Here is a 15,299-nt window from a genome sequence, read left to right on the forward strand (position 1 = left end):
CGCCGAAGCCATGCTACGCCGGCTCGGCGAAGCCATGTCGTCACGGAAGCCCACTTCGATGTCACCAGAAGTATACAAATCGCGCCGCGGCCAGTTGGCTGGCTGTCTTCGTTCGGGGTGATGGTCCGACGTAGAGCACTTTATGACGATAGGAACGATGCGGGCCTCACTGCATGAGCAAGGGTGACCAACCAAAGCATGGACCGACTCGTTTTGGGGCGGTGCCACTATCCACCGCTTGGCAGTTTTTACGACCATCGGACCGCGAGCCAGAGCAGAGACTGAAGTATCCGATTCGCGTGCGGGCTCGAACATGAATGAGTCAGCGGTGCACTCATATATGATGGTCATGCTCTTGCTAGAGCGTTCGGGGCGCTCTCAACTGGCGAAAGTATCCATGCCATTGGATACCGCTCATGCATGCATCCATGTGCCGCAGGCCTTCGTGCTTTGCTGTCATGTTTGGCCAATGCGGTCAACGGGCGACGGATCTTACGAGTGCTCGATATCACTGCCGATATTTCGCGCTACGATGGTCAGTTCTACTCCGACCAGCCCCAAACGCCTTCCAGCGCAAGCAGCGCGATACGACGACAGCGAGCAGCGGAGACCGGCGGTGGATATGAGAGGTGGTCGGAGCCGTTCCTGGCAATAATGGACGTCCGGAAAAATGCAGCGGCTTGCTGGGAAGCGAGCCCGTCCCAGCAGTAGTAGAAGTCCTTTTGCTTCGCCGCTGAAGGGCTGTGCGAGGAATCGCTGCGTGGTTATCGGTGGTAGTATGGGCAACCTCGAGAGGGGGCTGCTTGCAAGTTTCGAGAGAAAGAGAGAGAGAACATTTCTGCTAAAACCGCGAACTTCCTCTGTGTTATCACTGTTTAAGGTAGAACATGCAGGCAAAACCCCTATGCAGTCCCCGGCAGTCACCGCGGTGCCTCGGGTGCGTTTCTGTTGCTCGCGGCGCTAATTTACTCTATGCGGGATGATCAAACGAAGAACAAAATGGACAATGCGGGCGGTAGCTTGCTGGCGGCCTACAGCGACATATTGCCGGAAGGCATGCCCGGCGCAGGGTATGTCGCGCCCATGGGCACACCCATCGGGTAGCCCGGGTATGCCATGCCCTCGCCGGGGCTCACGCAGCCATCGCTGTCCTCATCGTCGAAGAGCATGACCTCGAGCATCATCACTTCCTCGTGCGAGAGGTTGCAGATCGGCTCCTTGGGCTCCATCATGTTGGTGGCGGCATTGTACTCCATGGGAATCTGGGCTGCATCCATGAAGCGTTTCTTGCGCTCGACCATTTGCTGGCGAATGAGCCGGCGCTTCTGCTGCATGCGCTGCTGGTTCACGTTGGCCTTCTTGCGGTGGAAGTCGCAGAGCTTGTGCAGGTCGCCGTTGTCCTTTACGGCACGGTGGTTGTTGCAGAGTTTGCTCGGGTATGAGCAGCGCACCTCCGTGGGGAGCAACGCGACGGCCTGCTTGTTGCCGTCTGCCGAGGCGGCAGCGGTAGTCGGGGCGGCAGCGTTGTTGGTCGACATGGTCCGCTTTTCTTGGCTGTTTGAGTTGTGGTAACCAGTTCTCGTTGGTGAGACTGGTTCGCTCGTGCGTTTGTTTGTCAACTGCGCGGTCGGAGGCGAATTGAATAGTGATGGCCCCGCTTCAGTCGTCCACTGCCCCGCCTTATTGTTCTGGGCGCTACGCCGGCCGCACCGCTTCCTTCGCGTAGACGGGAGTCGTGGACGCAAGTTGGTGCCGAGCCGGCCACACAGAGACCACCGCTACTGCACCAAGAGTAACGACGATGCATCGACCGATCCTCTGGGCCGCCTTGAGGCCGAGCGTACTCTACTGAACCGGTCGGTGGCGAGCTTCCTCGATTTTTAGGCGGTCAAGTTGTCGTCCGGAACGATTCTTGCTCGCCCACAGCGCCTCGACGGAAGTCACCGGGGCGTGAATCCGGATCATTTTTAGGGGTCAGCCGCAGTGCAGCTCCGAGTCGGCTATCGCGATAGCGTTGGCGGCATTGCCAGCGCTTCTAAAAAGAAGTCCCTCGCATCGAAGCGGTGTAACGGAGACTGTCGCCGCTTGCCGGATTGAAGCTACGCCGTTGCGATATCGGCCGCCAGGTTGCTCGCTGGCAAGTGCTCAGCGCGGTGGCAGGCACGGGGGCCTCGAGCTGCCGCGAATATGGGCGGGGCCTGCTAGGGTCTATCTCCTTTTCGCAGACACTGAAAAGTTTAGCCCCCTGCCACGTGCGCGGAGGTTGGTCAACAGCCTCAGCCTGAGCCAACGACTCGTTGGCAACGAGTGGAGCTCTGTCGAGCACGCACCGGCTCACTCTGCTATGAAGGACTCGTCTTGGTTGTGCTGGAAGGTCAAGCAAGTGACAGTTTGCCTTCGAACGCGCCACACCAAGAGAGACTTGACCATGTGGAGTTAAGGATGGCGTGCAAAGGGGTCCGTCCTAATGGCTTCTTAACTGCCGGGCTGCTTGGGGGCTGCAGGGCCAACTGTGCGGGTGCTAATGCTACAGTCCGCCGCCACGTCGAGACTAAGCTTGTTGAGCAGAGCACGCGGTGCCGCCGCACAGTCCACGCAATAAAGAGCAGCCGTGTGCCTCGCCATTTCCCCGCTCCCAGTTCCCGACTCAAATCAGCGAAAGCCAAACCGAGCCACACGCCGATTTTTTTTGCGCAACGCGACAACGAGTATAATTGCTCTCGTGGCAGCGGACGCGTGGGCACCGCAGCGCCAACTCGCGACCGGAGGAAGGCCGCAGTGCAGAGCAATCAGGAAGCCCATGGTGGCGCCTTGCACCACTGTACCAACAGCAGCAACAGCGCTCGTCCTTTCGTGGTATTCTCTGAATCATTACTGCTTCCAGCGGGTCCTGAACGATTCGGAGTCCGCGAATGCGTGCGCAGCTAAGATGTCTGGTCAGCCAACTAGCCGCGCCAACGCGAGCGACAGCCCCATTGGGCTGCATGTCCGGCGAAGACAGGGAATCCCTGAGCCGTTTTGTCACCCCACTGATAAAAAACGCACGAGGCTCTCTACTTGCTGCCAGTTGTTTGCACCTTCGCCAGTAAAAGCAGCGTGAGGTCGAGCGGGTGTTCTCGATACGTACGCCTCGTTCACCGAGCTAGCATTCTTCGATGCCCGTCTTGCTGCATGGTTGCCAAAACTGGTTGACGATCGGGTTCAACCGGATAGCCCCGCGCGACGAAGCAGCGATGAATACCGCAGCGGGAAGTCGGGTTAGCGAACCTCGCGCGAAAGGGTCCGCTCGCATTGTGCATACCTCGTCGTCGCTTCGAGGGCGACGCCGTTACTGTTCGCATGAGCCTTGGCCTCCCTTCAGTTCATCTCAGGTCGTTCGCAGGCGAAGCCGGTAAGTGCCCGACCTCATCGGCCTCATCGAGCAGAACACAGCTCGGTGGCTCCAACCGTTACCTCCGTCATGATACATGTAACAAGCGTCAGTGAGGCTTCTTCAACTTGACGCTGGGTCTTTAATCTTCTTTTCTGCCTCATGAATGCAGGGGTGTGAACGCGCACCATGAGCACGGCACCATGTGTAGTCCTGCGGCCGTGCGAACCACGGCCTCGGAACCGCTGGATATTCTGCAATGCAGAACCTGCATCAAGGACGCTCAAACTCAAGCTGCAACTTGACTTCTGAACGGATCCGTTTGTCCGCCTCTGATTGGTTGGTCCACTTCAACTTGACGTCGTATGGTTGCAGTAAGTCCTTCATTGCGGAACTCGATCATGTAAGCTTAACAAGAAGATGGCACATGCACAGACCAAGGCGAAATGAGAGTACTATGCGTGCCTTCCCTTGGCTTGAGATCAAAAGGGTGGAGTGCGCGATTGCACGAACAACGGATACAGTATCGCTAGTTGTGGGCCGTGCCTTTCTGGAGGAGACCGGGCTCGAATGAGTTCGGAGGAGCCGCGGCCCCATGACGATCACTCGCTTCCTGCATGCAACTAGTATGCCAGAACGCGGAGCAGCTTCTACCACGGCCTGGCGATTGCACTGAAACCGCTGGAGGATACGCGCCACGTTAATGGAGACTTGCGGGTCTGGTTTTGCTCCTCGCCATTCACTTCACTTCACTTGCACCCGCTCAAGCTCAGATGGTGCAGCTTGCGGCACAGTGCAAACCGCAGGTACATATACATCCGGCGCCGCATCGGGTGAGAATTGGCTGCACGCGTACCACATAGGGCTTGCTAGCCGCGTCTGCTTAGTTGAGGTTTGCTCTCCTTGTGGCGCGGCAACATGACACAGTTCGTCAGATGAACATTTTCGCGCTGCAACAGAAAGCCTAGGAAGGGTTGAACGGTTTGGGATAGCCCAACTGCATGCTACAGAGTGTTCGGGGTTATGAATGCGGTGTGGCTTTCTTTAGACCTTCATCATCGCGTATACCTCAATGAGCACTTCTTCATCCCATGGCGCTGGATGCTCAGAAAATAGCACCATTTGATTTGAGGCGACTTCTATTTATTGTTGTGAGCACGATCCCTTGCTGGTCGTTGCCATCCTATCCGGCGAGAGGAGCAACTCGTGATCTTCACACTGCAAATTCCCGCTAATCCATCAGCTCGCACGGCTACAATAATGGCGGCATCAATTCACGCAACTACTCTCACGGACCCGGCAAGCACTTCGTCCATCTTTGAGATTCTTTTCAAGCAAAAGGAATGCCTTGACAAACCGCAGGAAGAAGACGCGCCGACTTTAGCCAAGAGCAAAGAAGAGGAACCACAGCTTTTGCTGCCTGTTAAGCAACCGACGCTGCTTGCAGACCTCCACCTACTCCAGCAACTCACACAGCAGCTTCAGACTGCTACACTAAGAACTGCAAGCAACAATCACGAGGACGACGATGGTGTGATGCTCACAGCAGCGAAATCCGAGACAGAGAGTATAGCCACTCTCTACTGCCGCCGCGCAGCAGCACTTTTGGAATTTGTCGACTACGACGTCACCACGACGGTGCCTCTTGATATTTTAGCCTCCAGCTCTTCTTCGATCACTGTTCGCGATGAAGCAAACCAGCCAGCACCAATGCTGGAGGCCGTTCGACAAGCACTTCAAGACGCTCAAGCTGCAGCGGCACTTTCTTCAAACAGCGCAACAATTGCTGAAGCACATTTGCTGTCTGCAAATTGTTCGCGCAGTTTGGGAGAGCTTTCGCATGCGCGCGCATTTGCTGCTTTGGCTGCCGCAGCTTTACCGGCAAGCACCGCAATCACAAGCTTGGCCGAGCAGCTGGACGTGGAAGCTCGCGCCGACAATGCAGATCTCTTACCCAAGCTTCGGCTCACTCCAAGAGCATTTCCGACATCAACTAGTATCAACAGTGCCTCTGCTGATGCGGAGCAGGAGGAGGACGGGAACAACAACGACCAACCTGAGCAGCGGGCTTCTAAGCAGTCCGTAGTAACTTCGTTGCTTTCAGCTGGAACACCAGCAGAGCAAAGCTCGTTCTGGCATAAGGTAGCACCTCATTTCCAGATCCTTGAGGAAGCCGCGAATTCGACTTGGTTGGAAAAGTTCGAACGACTCATGCACCAAAACGTCCACCATCGCTGCGCCCAGCCATCTGAGGTACGCCAATTGGATGCGGCACTTCAGGCTGCATTTGCTGCGTTAGCTTTATTGCTCCAAAGTAACGCCGCGTGCGCAGTTCTTGGACTCGATATAAGAGATGATGCAGCCGCTAGAACGCTCGAGAAACTCCATCAAGCGGCTTCGTCATCGCCACAAACGTTAGTCCAGAACCGCACTGCAAGGAAGTGGATTGCGTGCACATGGGCCCCCGTCGTACGCCTCTCTATCTCGTCCGCTTCGATTTCGCCCCTTATTGACTTGTCCTGCGACGTACTCGTGATGCTGTCACGTTTACTCCAAGCTTCAGGAAGCTGGAGGCGATGCACTGCGATGGGCCACAGCTTGGCATACGCGGAGCTGGGCTACGATCTCGCGAAAATTCTTGGTGGCAGCGGAACCGACCCTGCTGCTTGGACACGTTTGGAAATGCAATGCGCCGAAGCCTTTGCAACGAATTTACTGATGAAAAACTCGGGACAGGATGAGGCCTTGAAGACATTTCGAGATGCTCTCCAGGGCGCTCTTTACGTCGGAGACCAGGAGTACGAGCTCCGAGCTCGACTGCATGTAGCTAAAACGCTACGACTAATGGAAGAGCCCGAGATTGCACACGCCGAGCTCGTCCAGCTTCTAGAGCGTAGTCGAGCTCTCAGCGATACACACATGGAAGCGATAGCGGAGTACGAGATGGGCGAGCACTTCGTACAGCAAGAGGATCTGGAATCTGCGCAGGAACACTTGCGAGCGGCACAGACGCTGTGTAACCGCACGGCAAACTGTGGGGATTCGTGGCGTCCGCGGTCCATTCAGCAGGCGATCGCGTTCTACGCTCGTCTGCGACCAATAGCTCGCCGCGGGGCCATGCGCTGCAGCGTCTCGACTCTGCTTCGCTGCGTCTCCGATGAACAGGAGGGCGATAGCGATCAGTCTGAAGCGGAAGACGAGAGCCGAGATGCCTGGAAGCAAGAGGAGGAAGAGGAGGAGCCCCAGCGCCCCAAGGAGCGGCGCCAGGCCTTCTACCTCAAGAAAACGTCCCCGCAGCCGCGCTCGTTGATGAGCACGCTCATGAGCACGACGGGCGGGAACTCGCTGAGCGGACCAAAGCCCAAGCGCACAATGGCCTGGCGCGAGTCCGTGTTCACCACAGCCTGGCCCGCAGGCTCGCAAGTGTAGACGGTATATACTAATCAAAGCACACAGTATTTTTTTTTCTTATAAACATTGTTTTTCAGCAGCGATCGCGTGTCGTCAAGTGCATGGAGCGCGTCAGACACCGAAGAGTGCAGGTCGTTGAAGTTGTTTTTGGTGTGGGCCACACTGTCTCCACGCGCTTTTAACCAACCACACACCGTCTTTGCCCCGATCTGACATCTAACTGGCCGAAACCCGTCCGTAACATCAGCCAGTCGGATCATCGGAAACCCGCTATCGCGTTTGACAGGGAAGGGGGGAGCCCCTCAAACGAGCGGCTCTGAACCACGGAGACACCCAGATTCGCCGCCCCGCAGCAGAGCAACAAGTCATGATGATCCTCGTGAAGACGTCGGCGCCCGTGCTCAAGTGCGTACCCCTGCAGCCCCTCGCGCCGTCTCCTGCAGACGCTGCAGCTGCTTGTAGGGAGGCTCGAAACTGTGGCGGTAGATAGGTCTCTCTAACGCTGGCTCCGTTGGTGGCCGACTGTGTGCAGGACGGTGGGCCAGCAGGCCCGCGGCATGGCCACGGAGAAGCAGATCCTGCAGCGCATCACGGCCACGTCCAACATCGCCAAGATCACCAAGTCCATGAAGATGGTGTCGGCCGCCAAGATGCGCGGCGCCGAGAACCGCATGAACGCCGGCCGCCCCTTCACGGCGTGGCTGGACAACGTCAAGGGCGCGCACGACCGCACGGTGGAGACGGACGGCGTGGCCCCCGTGGAGGAGCTGGAGGGCGACAACCTCTTCGTGGTCGTCTCGTCCGACCGCGGCCTGTGCGGCGGCATCAACTCGGGCATCGCCAAGACCACGCGCAAGCAGGTCGCGGGCGTCGAGGACCGGTCGCAGATCTTCGTGATCGGCGACAAGGCCCGCGCCCAGCTGCGCCGCGACCTCGGCGACAACATCCGCGGCAACGTGACGGAGACGTACCAGACGCCCCCCAACTTCACGGTGGCCAGCGCCATCGCGGAGGCCGTCGTGGCCTCGGCCCCGTCCGACTCGGAGAAGGTGCACGTGCTGTACAACAAGTTCAAGTCGGCCATCTCGTACCTGCCGTCCGTGCGCTCGCTCGCCGTGCAGCCCGACTCGGACGCCTTCGACCTGTACGAGCTCGAGCCGGACAACAAGGACGAGCTGCTCGCCGACCTCAAGGAGTTCGAGATCGCCACCGCCATCTTCCAGGGCATGATCGAGAACTCGACCAGCGAGGAGTCGTCGCGCATGGCCGCCATGGAGAACGCCACCACCAACGCCGAGGAGCTCATCGGCTCGCTCACGCTCGTCTACAACAAGGCGCGCCAGGCCCGCATTACCACGGAGCTCATTGAAATTATCTCGGGTGCCGCCTCCCTGGACGGTTAAGCGCCTTCGTGATCCCGCCGCCAGTGCTGAATTCGGGCTGGCAGCGGCTCCGGAACGGATCGGACGAAATAAATCCTCGCGCCCCAGTGTAGCTAGCGGCGGGCGCGAGCTTCAATTCGAGGAAGTACGAGCAACAACAAGCGTGGTGTCGACGGAAATAAACAGCAAAACCATCTCCTCGACTGCTAGCATTTCCCTAGTTTGCACGTGCATGCAGGTTGCATTGACTCCAGTGTTGTGACGGCCGCAGTCACACTCGGAAGTGTAACTTGTGCGTCATCAGACTTTGTTAAACAAATCCGCAGCAACATACTACATGTACAGTAGTAGTGCACATAATGCATGATGTTGGAGAATGCATTTGATGATAATCAAGTGGGGCTGCTTTGCTGCTGGAGTAGCTAGGCAGAATAATGTTTGTAGGTTATGGAATAGGGGCGCTATCCGCTCCAGGTACAGGTGACGAAATAAGCATCTATCACCGCGCACAGTTCGAAACAGCGCGGACGTCGACCTGCGTGACCAGTGGAGCGCTTCGTGGGAATAGACTCGCTTAGTTTTTGGAGAAGTACTCGGTGACCTGGTCCATGACGAGCCACTGGATACCGTACGACGGGCACAGACGAGCAAGACGCGGCACGAGACCCTTGTACAGTGCGCTGACGCCCTCCTCCTTGGAGATGACGACCATGGCGTCCACCATGCCCTTGTACTTGCCGCCCGCGCCCGCAGCGGCCTCCTGCGCCATGAGACGCGTCTTGACCACGTCCATGGGGCAGTTGATGCACGGGCCGGGGATGGCACCGATCATACCCGTGAGACCGCTCTTCCACGCTGGCAGCGAGTCGCCGTCCTGGAGCTTCCACACGTGCTTCTTGATGAAGTTGTTGGACCAGAAGCTGCAGGCCTGGTTCAGGCCCTGACGGCCGATCGTCGGCGCCAGCCCCTTCCACAGCGCGAGCGGGCCCTCGTGCTTGACCACGGTGACGGCGGTGTGCACCGGGCCGCGGTACTTGGGGATCTCGCCCTTGACGATGTTCTGTCCCTGCAGACGCGTCTTGATGACCTCGAAGGGCGTGACAATCAGCACGGCCTCGGTGGCTCCAGCCAGGGCGCCGGCGATGAACTCGTTGGCGCCGCTCACCTGGCCGTTCTTGTCCGACAGCATGCGACGGAAGACGGCGTTGAAGTAGAAGCGCGTGCCGTTCTTGAGCACGACGTGCACAGTCCAGGGCGTGAAGCCCTTGAACAGGCCCTTGGGGCCCTCGGCCGCGACCAGCTTCCTGCCGCAGTCGATCATGCCGCGGTACTGGCCGGTCTTGTCGAGCTGCATGCGGGTCTTGGTCACATCCAGCGGCGTGAGGATCAGCGCCTCGATCACGCCCGAGAGCGCGCCGCCGAAGAACTTGACCGTGGGGGACACCTTCTTGACCTGGCCGTCCTTATCGGCGGGCAGCGGGACGCGCAGGCCGCCCTCGCCCACCTCGACGCTGGCCTTCCACCAGTTCTTGGAGAGCTGGCGCACGTCCGGATCCCACAGGAAGTGCTCGAGCGCCGTGGGGGACGCCATCTTGGAGCGCAGCAGCAGGTACAGGTGCTTGAAGTCGGCCTCGTGCACGCAGTGCGCGTCGCGCGGGTGCAGCTCCTGGATCATGCTGGTGGCCTCCTGCAGCGTCACGGTCACGCCCAGCGCCTGCAGGCCGTCCTGCAGGTCCTGGTCCACGAGGTAGCCCTTGTTCTCCTTGTCGAAGGAGCGGAAGGTCTGCAGGATGAGCTCCTCGTGCACGGCGTGGAAGTCCTCGTACGTGAGGCGGCCCTGGTTCTTGGGGTCCAGGCGCTTCATGAGCTGGCCCACGTCCTCCGCCGAGAGCTTGACGCCGGCCACCCGCAGGCCGCGCTGGATGTCCAGCGCGTCCACCTTGCCGTCCATGTCGACGTCCACGCGCGCGAAGGCCTCGCGCAGCAGCTGGTCCACCGTCACGCGCGAGTTGCGGCGCACGAGCTTGGCGCGCTGCTCGGCCTTGGCGCTGGTCTGCTGCTCCTGGCTGGCCATGATGTGGGGAGGCTCTGGAATGAGGTGATGGGGCGGAAGGAGGAGGAGGAAGAGGCTTCGGCTCGCGAGAGGGAGAATGGAAGTGGGGACCAGATCGTGATTCGAGTGTCTGGTGGTTCGCCCGTGCTGCTTCGTCTCGAGCCGTTTCGTTCGAGGTGAATCGTCGCTCCCCCCATCTCGCCCAGCGTGCTTGAATACTAAGAAAGGACTGGTGCCCACTGACGTGGCCAGCGGGATTTGAGCGCCATAGTGGGGGCGAGGCGGAAAAGTGGAGGTGCCGGCGGTCACCGCGTTTCTGACTGCGACGCAGGACGCGATGCAAGCGCACGCCGCGCCGTGGAGCGAGACTGTCACATGAGGGGGACGCTACGGGGAGGATTGAACCACAACTCCAATTTCTGGGGCCGCCACATCGTCGCGGCGTGTAAACGACTGCACATCCTGCAGGAAAGTTTTTCTGCTTGGAGCGCAGCAGCCGCGGCCTCGCGCCGCGCGCAGACCCCGCGGCGCACAGCAATCCACCTCGCGAGCGAGTGGGGCTTGTTGCCTGAAGGTGGCGGCCATGATGTCTCTGACTCGCAGCCTTCAACTCCAGGTACACGCACGTTTTGTCTGCTTCAACTCAAGCTACAGGCACGTTTTGTCTGCTTTAACACGGCCGAGGTTAACCGCAGTTGACGACCGCGGCGGTGGGGACCATTCATTGAGGTCCGGTTCCCGACGATCCGAACTGACGGAATTGGTCTCACCCATCATTAGAGACCCTCAACAATTCATATTGTCAAACTCAATACCTTTCGTTAGTCATCCTACAACGATTGCTGATTGGGCGAGCGCCTTCAAGAGCGATTGCGCTCGTCGCCCGCGTCGACATGGAGGAATTGCAGCTTGCAGCTTGCAGCCTTCCCTCCAGATGACCGAAGACGTCCGGACGGCCCGGGCGGCGCGTGCACGCTTCAAGCAGGCAAAAATGCTACGGGCGAGCACGTTGGCTTTGCGGCGCAAGTGGTTGGTCCAATGCACCGCTTGAGCGGCGCGCGATTGAAGTTGGAGCCTCGTCACAGGGTTGACTAAGCCGCTGTATCAGCTGGGGCAACGGCGTGTTCGTCACATCCTGCCTTTCGTGACCGCGGCGTCCATACAGCGCTGTTTGAAGCATGACGTAGAGCAGCAGGTGGCGGACAAACATGTTGGTTGGCGGGGGCGTGCAGCACACTCGCAAAAACTTCTAGGCAATAAAGGATAGGTGGCATCGCTGTCAATATTGTGCCCGCAGAGACTTTGTTGGTGTAGTAACGACGGAGGAGGAAGGGAATCTGGAATCACTACAAGCAGGAACCTGTTGTTAGTGGACAGTTGAAACAGCTCACGAAGTGTATTGCGGGTGGGAGACAAGACTATGGATGAGGAAGTTGGTGTGTAGTTTTCCGTGGATTTGTGTGGTGATTGCAAGTTCATCCATTTGCTGGTGTCGAGTCGATGGTTTTGCTGCCTGCGCTGCTGGCTCACGTTGGCTTTCTTGCGGTGGATGGTGCAGAATTTAATTAAGCAGGTCGGCATTGTCTCCCGTGGTACGGTGGTTATTGCAGTCAGCAGCTTTCAGAGTTTTTTCGAGTACGAGCAGCGCGATGATCTGCTAGGTGTTGCATTTAACCACGGCGGCAGTGGCAGTCGGCGAGCGCCAATGCATGAGCCGCTGCGAGTGCGAGTGCGGCTGCGCAACACGACACGTCGTATCGCTAACTTTGCTCGGTTGAGCGTGCTTAGCGCCTTGTGCAGACTCAGTCCCAACAACCGATCTCGTATTGGTGTCGTGGTCGATGCCGCTGGGAGGTTGTGAGTTCGAGTCCCCCGGGGATCGGGCTTTCGGCCGGAATAGAGCGGGGTTAATGGTGTGAACCCGCCCTAGAGCACGAGCTTGACATGGCTAACACCGTTAAAGTGGGTAGGCTCTCGATGACTCTTGACTCAGTTTCGACTCACTCTCGGAGTCAAACGCATACCTTAAAAATAGGGAATTCATTAGACCCCTTTGTCAGATACAGACTGATATCGATCATACACCAGTACTACCCCTTGCGTAGCGCAACTTCACTGCCTCAAATAGTACCCCCTAAAATCGGTGTCTGGGAGTGTAAGAAACTTCAAAACCCGCATTCTTGTAACTCACGCATATTATTAATACCAGCACTACGAAAATCTGATAACAAGCGGATTTCCGATCAGAAGAGTGTCGAGTCGGACAATCCATCAACTAGACTCGTTCCTACAAACGCCAGCATCTACTACATGCTGGCTAAGTACGGTAAGGTACACACGCCAAGAACACTGCAAGTACGCTAGACAAAACACGAATTGCATTCGATTGGAGTGTATCTCCGTATACAATAGACCAAACGCGAGTACGAAGACGCCAGCGACCGGAGGCATTCGTGGTGGAACGATCCGGAGCAGTCCAAACACAGACAGCTCTTGCTGCACAACCAACTTATCTCGAGTTGCCTTGCCTCACCTCAACAGACGCCGAGGACAGTGCACTCAATCATTCCACCAGGCGAAGCTGGCGGTACCTCTTCTGAGACGACGTGGCGCCCGCGTCAGCCGTGTCCCTAGCAGATGCACTTGCGGTGGCGCTCGCCGACGCACCGCCTATTATGGCGCCGTTTCCGCTCGACATGGACGCAGTGTTCGACGTTCCGTCTCCGCTCGTGACGGTGACGGTCTTGCTCGAGCACGGGCTATTGTTGCCGGCGTTCGCGTTGGCATTGTTGGTGTTGGTAGCGTTGACCTCAATGGTCGTAGTCGTAGTCGTTGCAGGGGCACTGTTCACGACAGTAGCGGGCGCGTTGTTGTAGACGGGGGGCACTGTTGTAGCACACAGCGGGTGGGGCAGCGTTGGAGCTGTTGACAGGACGCCCGGCACATCCACACTGACGTTCACACCGATGTCCAGCACGTTGGCGCCGCCGTTTCCCAGACCGACACCGACACTCGCGAGGCCAGGCACTCCGAAGTTGACGCCGGGACCCACGCCGTAGCCGTGGTTACTGCTCGGCTCCTCTCTTTCAGCTGCCGCATTGAATCTTGTGATATTGTACTGAGGTTTGTATGTTCATTGTTGAAGTTGAGAATCTGCGTCGACCCCCCTCCTCCCGCGCAACACGGTCACACTGTCGTTAGCGCAGCGGAAGACCAGGAGCGGTCCTCCAGGCGCACGTGTAGATTATACTTCGTTCACCACGGGGAAACTATCGCAACGTTTGCGAACGACTAGCGCACGTGTCATCGCGGGTATTGTGAGATGTACCGATCCAGCTGTTTTCCTGTCAGTTCGACAGCAAGGGATCGCTCAACTAACGGAAAATGCCAATTAGTGCACTGTATACAATCGAATTGAACACACTTCATTCTTAACAAGGTACACTATTAAGGAGGAGGTACACTATTGCCTAGGCGAAATCCTCGGAGTCCCAAATCGTGAACTCGTCCAGATTTTCGAGAAGATCCTCTTCAACATCGTTGTCATCGGAATCATCGTCGCGAGAGAGCCACTTGCGGCAAAATAGTTCTCCATAGGCGTCATGGCGACTGATGTGCCAATCTTGGTAACAGGGAGCGAATCCTGCCGCTGCCACAGACCGAGTAACAACGTCGTCAGGCACATCTTTCCAGGCTGTTTCCACCCACTGAGCAACGTCTGTAACTGGAGGCTGCTTCGGGTTTCCACCTTTCGTGTACTGCACGGGGTCCGACGATTTCCATTCGTTAATGATAGTCGAAAGTTTGTCCTGGCAGCCCTTGCTGGGACCTCTTGGTGCTCCTCGATCCACGTGACGACCCCTTCTTCTCCGACATGGTCTTGGCGAGGCGAAATCCAGGCATGGTGGCGTTGATTGGTTGGTGCAAAATTCCGTGACCAGTATGTGCCGGTGTCTCAAAATCAGATCGGTCCAGGGTTACAGCGTCAGAGCAATCACGGTACTTACCACTGTGCGGCATCCGCGGATTTTTTCCGCGTTCAGACTACATGCAGTCCTCATGGAGGTGAGGGGTGGTCGCCTCCGTTCATTAAGATGGTCAACAAGCGGGTCCCAAGGGAAGAGGCACAGGTGGACCAGTCCATCGGTCAGAGAGCTTCGGCCAAGTATTCTCGGGGCACTCGTTTGTCGCTCGGCGGCGTCGCAGTGACTAATCCAGCCAGCCTGGCACTGCTTCACTGCACGTGCTGCAGATCGGTCTACCACTTCCTGGGAGCTGAGTGCTATACATGCAGTGGGGACGATATCGCCCCCATCGAGGTGGCTGCACGGTCGGCGCTTGTCGGCGGTGGTGTCCTTCGTTTCAACATCCATGCAATGCCAGACGCCGTGTTTGGGTCGTTCGTCTACAGCTCCAGATTCGTTGCAACCAGTACCAACACTGAACTGCAGTCGGGCAGCTACGGCAAACTGGAGTAAGTGGCTACGCAGACACTCCATCATTGTCATCTGTGTACCTTGTGTGTGCTCATTGTAGTATTATATTCATTTATCGTCGTCATCGCTCAAGTGGATACAAAAGTCAACAACATGGTACCAGACCAATCCAATAGCCCAGTATTTCATCAGCAGCGTTCGCCCGTGAGCCACGAGCACGTGCAACAATCACAGCATTCGCAAAATTTGGTCTCCAGCGATGCTGCCTCGAACGACGAAAAACCCTTAGGCAAGAACGGGTTGTGAAGTGACGACGTGATCACTGCCAAGCGTATTCCGCGAGGCATTATGCGCCACATGAACGAGTTCCTGTCCGAGGCGAAGATGGGAGCACATGCGCATCGTGCGCTTCGTCGGCGTCGCGTGGGACTTGCTGCCGGACTTGTGCGTGGTGCTCGAGTTCATGGACGGCGGCGACCTGCGTTCGCTGCTGGATCGGTACATCGAGTCGGACCACCTAGTCGGTTTCGACCGCGAGAAGATCACCATCGCGCTGCACGTCTGCCACGCGCTCGTGTACCTGCACTCGCTGGCGCCGTCGATCACCCACCGCGACTTCAAGTGCGCAACGTCCTGCTAAGCAGCGA

General features: G+C 57.7%; 7 protein-coding genes across 8 annotated transcripts; 4 read left to right on the plus strand and 3 right to left on the minus strand.

Moving 5' to 3' along the window:
• Nucleotides 1-1,031: 1,031 nt before the first annotated feature.
• Nucleotides 1,032-1,538, minus strand: IUM83_11853 (Secreted protein F2; the record flags this gene model as incomplete). Its single annotated transcript, XM_067936439.1, has 1 exon — nt 1,032-1,538. One exon carries the CDS (start codon nt 1,536-1,538, stop codon nt 1,032-1,034), a length of 507 nt encoding a protein of 168 aa, XP_067792209.1.
• A 4,751-nt stretch (nt 1,539-6,289) lies between these two features.
• IUM83_11854 (Diacylglycerol kinase) lies at nt 6,290-6,799 on the plus strand (the record flags this gene model as incomplete). The annotated part of the gene is made up of 1 exon (XM_067936440.1): nt 6,290-6,799. The coding sequence occupies one exon, from the start codon at nt 6,290-6,292 to the stop codon at nt 6,797-6,799; it is 510 nt and encodes a 169-aa protein (XP_067792208.1).
• A 349-nt stretch (nt 6,800-7,148) lies between these two features.
• On the plus strand, nt 7,149-8,184 carry IUM83_11855 (ATP synthase F1, gamma subunit; the record flags this gene model as incomplete). Its single annotated transcript, XM_067936441.1, has 2 exons — nt 7,149-7,186; nt 7,314-8,184. 2 exons carry the CDS (start codon nt 7,149-7,151, stop codon nt 8,182-8,184), a joined length of 909 nt encoding a protein of 302 aa, XP_067792207.1.
• A 440-nt stretch (nt 8,185-8,624) lies between these two features.
• On the minus strand, nt 8,625-10,237 carry IUM83_11856 (Mitochondrial Carrier (MC) Family; the record flags this gene model as incomplete). 2 transcript variants are annotated; one of them, XM_067936442.1, is made up of 2 exons in its annotated part: nt 8,625-8,631; nt 8,796-10,237. In XM_067936442.1, 2 exons carry the CDS (start codon nt 10,235-10,237, stop codon nt 8,625-8,627), a joined length of 1,449 nt encoding a protein of 482 aa, XP_067792206.1. The 2 variants fall into 2 exon arrangements, with proteins under 2 accessions (XP_067792206.1, XP_067792205.1); XM_067936443.1 differs by lacking the exon at nt 8,625-8,631 and having other exon boundaries at nt 8,738-10,237.
• A 2,542-nt stretch (nt 10,238-12,779) lies between these two features.
• IUM83_11857 (uncharacterized protein) lies at nt 12,780-14,119 on the minus strand (the record flags this gene model as incomplete). The annotated part of the gene is made up of 2 exons (XM_067936444.1): nt 12,780-13,306; nt 14,068-14,119. 2 exons carry the CDS (start codon nt 14,117-14,119, stop codon nt 12,780-12,782), a joined length of 579 nt encoding a protein of 192 aa, XP_067792158.1.
• Nucleotides 14,120-14,310: 191 nt separating this feature from the next.
• IUM83_11858 (uncharacterized protein) lies at nt 14,311-14,828 on the plus strand (the record flags this gene model as incomplete). Its single annotated transcript, XM_067936445.1, has 2 exons — nt 14,311-14,690; nt 14,786-14,828. The coding sequence occupies 2 exons, from the start codon at nt 14,311-14,313 to the stop codon at nt 14,826-14,828; spliced, it is 423 nt and encodes a 140-aa protein (XP_067792157.1).
• Nucleotides 14,829-15,046: 218 nt separating this feature from the next.
• IUM83_11859 (TKL protein kinase) lies at nt 15,047-15,292 on the plus strand (the record flags this gene model as incomplete). The annotated part of the gene is made up of 1 exon (XM_067936446.1): nt 15,047-15,292. One exon carries the CDS (start codon nt 15,047-15,049, stop codon nt 15,290-15,292), a length of 246 nt encoding a protein of 81 aa, XP_067792204.1.
• Nucleotides 15,293-15,299: the final 7 nt, after the last annotated feature.

The sequence above is a fragment of the Phytophthora cinnamomi genome (assembly GCF_018691715.1).
Source record: "Phytophthora cinnamomi strain GKB4 chromosome Unknown Contig37, whole genome shotgun sequence".
NCBI lineage: Eukaryota > Oomycota > Peronosporomycetes > Peronosporales > Peronosporaceae > Phytophthora > Phytophthora cinnamomi.